We start from the raw sequence: 6931 nt of genomic DNA, 5'->3' as shown, positions 1-6931 counted from the left end.
CTGAAGTGTACCTGGCGTATAAGACGACCCCCCACTTGGAGGCATATTTTTCAGGGCCAAAAAATCGTCTTATACGCCGGCAAATACGGTAATCTATTCTGACTAAAACATTGTGCTGGGGGCTGATGTTACCTCATCTTGTAAGGATGGGGGGCAGAAGATAGAAGTGGTTGGTAGAAAGTAAAGAATAAACAGATATTTAGAGAAATACACCAGCAAAACATTCATCTTCCTTTCTTTTTCAATTATTTTGACTTTTTAAAGTTCTTTTGTTTGTTGTGAGCGTAGTGTCTATTCTAATTCCAGCACTACTGCCTACCTAGATGAGTGACTTGGAGTTCTCACATTCCTATCTGGGCTCCAGCTTTTTCTTTCTTTAGACAGCGATCTGTTAATTTGCTATTTGGCATTCATGAGTCTGAACTGGTAAAACTTTCAGACTTTTATTTGAATGCAGCAGCTACTTTAAATTTTGGAGGAGTATAAAAAGTTGTATTTGGACACATGAATACATTTTCATCACCAGGGTTGCTAAAATGGAGTAATTATTGTGTTTTAAGATCTGTGCTTCTCAATAAGGTGGACACATCAGTATTCCGTTTGAAAATCGTAATCTCATCATGTTTGCAATTGCTCTTGAGTGCCACTGTTTTAATGAAACACCAACTTTGGGGAAATGGTCTGCTGCTTATTGATAACAGATTATGCGATAGTCAGAAAGAACCTATTTAGCGAGTCTACCCACCACTGTTCTTTGGAGACGACGCAATAGAGTTATCCTGGGTAATTACATTCTATATAATGGTGAAAATGAAAGTGAATGTTTACCCTTACTTAGAACAATTTTGAGTATAAATTATTGCTTTTTAAAAGGACCCATCAAACAGCTCTTTAAATGTACTACTCATTTTGCTCTTTCAGATTTTGATTTTTGGCTTGCGACTCGTAGGAGGCTTAGATAATCATAATAATTACTCTGCGTTATGTGGCTCAGGTTATTATTGTTTAAGTACAAGTTTTGCCATCCAAGTATCTGGTTTCTCTGGACCATTTTCAGTGTAAGCCAGAGTTTTTCATTACCTCCTCTAACTAGGCAGGACCAGAGTGTCAGATGTGACTACAGGTTTCGAGCATGCTAAAGAGATGGGAGTGTTTCTTTAATCCAGGGATGATGCATTTTCACAAAGTAGTTTGAGTATTTATATATCCATTTATTCTAGATATGAGCGATTACTACATTTATCAACCACCAGGCTTGCTTCAGTGATATATACTGATACAATGAATCTTCTAATTTAGGATTGCATATTTTAAATCACTTTTTGAAAAACTTGATTTCTGTATAATTCCTACTCTTTTTCAGATATTGGGGTTTTTTTTTTGTTTTTTGTTTTTTTGAGCAGATACTGGTCAGATGAGGGGAAGGGAAGCTAGTTTTTTATTTATTTTTATTATTGGGGACTTGGGGGATGGGAACAGCACTTGGGAATTTGGGGAAGGGGAACAGACAAGTTGCTGTCTTTTTGTTCTTCAGTCTAGTTGTGGAGGATGTTGCTTCACTGGCCCAAGTTGGCACCATCATTGCGCTCTTCCCGGGCGAGGCAGATCAGTCGCCGGCTTCTGGACGGCCGCTCGCTGCGGCTGTTGGCAGCTCACACCAGCTGCTGGCCGCTCACGCTGGCTGCTGGCTACACACCGTAGCCCATGGCAACCCACTGCCGCAGGGGCTGCAGCCTATGCTGTCGCCTGTGATTCATGGCAGCCCAGCTCCAGGTTGAGCTGTTGTTCAGCATCTTAGCTGTGGAGGACAGTGTCACTGGCCCTCATATGTGGGATCCGAACCGGGGCCCTCTGGTGTCCCAAGCCAGCTCTTAACCACTGCACCACTCGGCCGGCCCCAGATATTGTATTTTTAATGACCTGCTCCAAGTAAGGAGTCTAGATACTGCAGAAGGGAATTATTTTTTAGGTTTTCATTAAATAGGCTGCCTTTATTATCATAAATTTCTCTTAAGACAGGTGTCATGGATTTTAAATTTTGAGTTGCAGTACAGTTACTCTTCAGCAAAGAGCTTCACATGGGAAGCATTTCAGGGTTTATGTGTACAAGTGCTGTGTTGTATAGTTTTTTAGACTAATTTACTGTTTCATTAAGATGTACAGTTTTAACTAAGAAAATGAGTTTGGAGAAATATATACCTCATATGGACTTGGTTTATTCTGATTTATTTTCTTGTTGGCATATCACTAAGTGGTATCCGTTGGCCTTTTCAGGATATTGATATTAAGAAAGTAAATGGAGTTCCTCAGTATGCATTCTTGCAATACTCTGATATTGCCAGTGTTTGTAAGGCTATTAAGAAGATGGATGGGGAATACCTTGGAAACAATCGCCTCAAGGTAAAGAAACTTGCATAAGCTATTATACTGTTACAATTTTTAAGATTTGGAGTTTTTTTGTGCATTTGTGTGATTATTTAAAGTTGCAGTAGTACAGCTAACCATAAAGGTAGTACATTTTTCTGCATCCTCATTCTGTTATATGTAACCTGCATTAAGACTTACTTATCCAGGCAGGATTACTTCTTTGTAAATTTTTGTTTGATTTTAACCAAATCGTTGCCATTTGAGATGTTGGTTTGATAAGATTCCTATAGAAGACAGGTTTTCTCAGAATTCTGTACTTGAATTATTGGTGACTTTACTAACAGAAATTTCACCTTTTATATTCAGCTGGGTTTTGGAAAGAGCATGCCTACAAACTGTGTGTGGTTAGACGGGCTTTCTGCAAATGTGTCGGATCAATATTTAACACGACATTTCTGCCGGTATGGGCCTGTGGTAAAGGTAGGTGGAAGGTTTTGGTGTGTAGTTTAAAGTTACTTCTGACTCCCTTTTCTTGGTATTCTGTCCTTACAGTCCCAATTTCTAGTGCCAGTCTTTTCTTTAATAACTCATATATTTAAATTCTCCTTTTTAAAACTTGGCCTAGAAGGGTATTTGCATCTCCTGTATTAGCTTATGAGTATTTTGAAAAACTATTTTGAACCAGCCAAAATGATTAATTTTGAAACAAATCTGCATAATACTGTTAAATAGAATGTTTCTTAGGGATCTTTATAATTTTATCTCACATTAAAATTAGACAATCTAATTATGTAATTGTTCACGTTCACAATAATATGTAATTAGACTTGATTTTTTTTTTAAATGATGATGGCTTTAAAGAAACTTTTGCACAACAGAACATTCATCTAATCAATGTTTATGTAATCCTCCCCACAAACCACAGGAAAAGGGTCTCTGAACCCTGTTCCATTATGTGAAGGCAAAACTTTTAACTCCTTGGAAGCAGATTTACACTGTAGTGGGCATGTTGCATAATTTTGACATTTCTTTAAATGTAACTTTTGTTTGAAGAAATACACATCTTAAAGATGGCTACTGTAAATACAAATCCAGCAGCTTGAAGATAGTGCTACTTCAGAATTCACTGAAATTTTTTGTTGATTCAGTACTCTTTATATTTTTTCCCCTCTCTGCCAAGGGTATTGATTTATTTGAGCCAAAACTGGAAGAATGCTTACTTAAATATAGCAGGTCCTTGAATAACTGGCACTTTGTTCAAAGTTACTTCATTACAATGTTGACAAGATGCCGCAGGGACTTAACTCTTGTTTATATCAATTAGCCTGTGGTAAAATTGGTTTGATTATACGTCATTTTGCTTCACGTCACAGAACCTATTGATGACGTTAAGTGAGGATTTACTGTATGGTACAGTAGTACCCATTCAACATGAAAAACAAAGTAAAATACAGAAAAACAGAATAATAACTATTGCACTGTGTTGTACAGCTGAAACTAATTTTTAAAAATGTGTATTTTGCAATAAAAAAATAATAATAAAAAAGAAAAACAAAGTAAAGGCATAATATACCTCAAGCCACAGTATCCACGATTCTAAACATTAGGTCCCTACACATTTTATTGTGTTTTCACCACTGCATGCACCATCAGGAAAAGCCTGAAATTTTTTTCTGGAATATAATGTATATAAGTATATCTTTTCTTGGTAGTATCCTTGTGACTTAGGATTTTATTGGGACTGATGCTAAGTCTAGTGGATGAGGCTCTTATTTATTTTTTGTTTTGATATTACAGGTGGTGTTTGACCGCTTAAAAGGCATGGCCCTGGTTCTCTACAATGAAATTGAATATGCACAAGCAGCTGTAAAAGAGACCAAGGGGAGGAAAATTGGGGGGAATAAAATTAAGGTGTGCAGAATGACTTTAAACAGAACCAAAACAAAATCATGTTCACATCTCACTCTCTTAAATACTAGCATTTTATAGGCAGCCAGCAAGGGGAGTGGTTTACAACATAGGCATTGTATGGCCTCAATTTTTAAGGGAGATATTATAATTTTTATACTCAGCTACCTGAGGGCATAGGGTTTTTTAATCTATTAGGCACAGAACATTCCCTAAAAATCCTCTCATTCAAGGAATTGTGCTTCTCTACACCCTGGGTACCTGATGGTCATGTGTATACTCTTGGTGCAGGCTGGCCCAGAGTCACTTGTGGGTATCTGCACACTGGAAGCTTGAACTGTCGGTCAGTCCAGCTTCCTGAATGATCCTCTCTTCCTCTTCTTCCCTCCTCTGCTAAGGAGTAGATAACCACTGAAAGTATGGTATTTTGTCTAGTATATTTGTTTAAAAACTTGTTCATGATAGCTTGAAGGAATTTATAAATTTAATAACTGATGGTTAGATTGAAATAAGGTTTTTCGAAACAAGATACTGATAGATGATGGGTATCATTCTCATATGCTTTAGTGACTCTGAGGCCCAGCTGTGAGTAAAGTTTAAATGTTCTTCCATATTTTATTTTATGTTGTAACTGTGGTTCCAGCAAATTTATTCACAACAGAGAATGCTGGCTTTAGTTGATTTGATTATTTAATTAGCAACCTAGAATCCTGCCAGGTATTGTTCTTATTTTCCATTTTGTTTTTTCCATTCATTCCTTCAGGATTGGGTCCTGGAACTCTAAATTACATTTTTTATTAAGATATGTGTAGAAATTGAGGGAGATTTCAGGTTAACAAAATATAGTTCCAGTTAGGAGCAGTTTCACGTAATTGAGATCAGTTTCTCTTTCTTGAAATTTATTCAGAGGGCTATTTTGGGAAGAATGTTTAAATTTGGTAACACTTCCCATTATTAAAATCTGAAATTTACATCAAACGCCTGCTATCTTTTTTTTTTCTTAAGGTGGATTTTGCAAATCGGGAAAGTCAACTGGCATTTTATCACTGTATGGAAAAATCTGGTCAAGATATCAGAGACTTTTATGAAATGTTACTAGAAAGAAGGTATGTATTTTAAAGCTATCAGCATAGCTTGAATTTTAAAATTTCTAATACATACAATTTATATGGAATTAAATTTTATTTTTCATTCTTTATTTCTACTCTTATTCCAAAAAAAACTTTTCTCTTGTATCTCTTCATACAGAAATATAGGTTTATTTTTGTGAATCTGGTTTTCATGTGTCTCATGGGCATTGGGTAACCTATCTACATTCTTACTGATTATTCCTATAATTTGAAAGAATTACTGTTTTGCCAGATTAAAACTTTATGTACAGATCTTCCCACAGTACAGTTTTAAATTATATATGACAACATGTTGAAGTACATTATAAAGTACTAAATGCCCTGTATACTTAGTAATGACAATATCCAGGTTGTCACCATGCATGTGCTCATACAGTTAACTAAAAAAAAAACACAAAAAAACAACAGGGCTGGCCGAGTGGCTCAGTTGGTTAAGAGCTCGCTCAAGAGTGCGAGCTCTGAGTAACAGGGTCACTGGTTCGATTCACATCCCGAGCTGAGCTGCCAACAGGTGGCAGGATGGCTCAGCTAAAAAAAACAAAACAAAACAACACCTTGGGCCGGAGCAGGGCCGCCGGTTCAGATCCTACATGGGCCAGTGATGCTGTACCCTCTACAGCTAAGATGGTGAACAATAGCTTGACCTAGAGCTGGGCTGCCGTGAGTCACCGGCAAAGGCATAGGCTGCAGTGGGCTCCCATAAGCTACCATGAGCGGCCGGCAGCCAGCAGCCATCATAAACTGCCGTGAGCCACTGTGAGTCGCCGTCCAATGACCAGCGAGCGATCTGCCTCACCCGGGAAGAACACAATAATACCAACATGGGCCAGTGAAGCGACATCCTCCACAATTGGACTGAAGAACAAAAGGACAGCAACTTGTCTGTTCCCCTTCCCCAATTCCCCAATAAAAATCTTAAAAAACAAAACAAAAACACCCCCAAACTTTCAAAAGATTGTTGAGCTTTGTTCTAAATTTATATGTCTTAAATAATTTGTGAATTAGTAAGCCAAAACATATATAAATTGCTAACTTTAGCAAGGCAAAAAGTAAACCTTATTTCCCCTTGTTAATTGTTTTTAATAAGTTATGGTATGTAGTATTTGATATTTTTTTTCTGCTGTTTGTAGGAAACATTACAGTTCGGAATCATTTAAGTTTTTACAGTCTGAATCAGGCTATTCCTGTTAGCTTAAAACTGCCCCCAAACTGATCATTGATTCTGTTTTTAGACTAAATATATTAAGACATCCTAACATAATGTCACGAGGTTCTTCAATAGCTGATAACATTTGAAATTGGAAACTATCATCTATATGATCAAGCTGTTTGTCTAAACATGCCTGTGTGATTAAGTCTTCTGGAATGTTACCACTAGATCTCCACCCTGTACATATGTGTTACACAAAAGGCTGTGTGTGAGAAATGTGTTTAGACACTCAAGTTCAAGTATAAAGGACTCTATTGTCGGGGTCCTGCCTCGGCGTTCCAGTGAACAGTACCTGAAGTGGGGGGCGAGGTTTAAG

The 6931-nt window shown here is 37.3% G+C and overlaps 1 protein-coding gene across 3 annotated transcripts in view; it reads left to right on the top strand.

Moving 5' to 3' along the window:
- The window catches only part of SPEN (spen family transcriptional repressor), a 102270-nt gene that overhangs the window by 78339 nt on the left and 17000 nt on the right, over positions 1-6931 (top strand). For all 3 annotated transcript variants that reach the window (XM_019654871.1, XM_019654869.1, XM_019654870.1), the window contains 4 exons: positions 2275-2400; positions 2734-2847; positions 4165-4278; positions 5281-5381. In XM_019654871.1, coding sequence (XP_019510416.1) covers positions 2275-2400; positions 2734-2847; positions 4165-4278; positions 5281-5381 — 455 coding nt within the window. The remainder of the gene's footprint in view (positions 1-2274; positions 2401-2733; positions 2848-4164; positions 4279-5280; positions 5382-6931) is intronic.

The sequence above is a fragment of the Hipposideros armiger genome, unplaced genomic scaffold, assembly GCF_001890085.2.
Source record: "Hipposideros armiger isolate ML-2016 unplaced genomic scaffold, ASM189008v1 scaffold_232, whole genome shotgun sequence".
In the NCBI taxonomy this organism is placed as follows: domain Eukaryota; kingdom Metazoa; phylum Chordata; class Mammalia; order Chiroptera; family Hipposideridae; genus Hipposideros; species Hipposideros armiger.
Note: the sequence above shows the minus strand (reverse complement) of the source record. Positions and strands in the feature narration are given on the sequence as shown.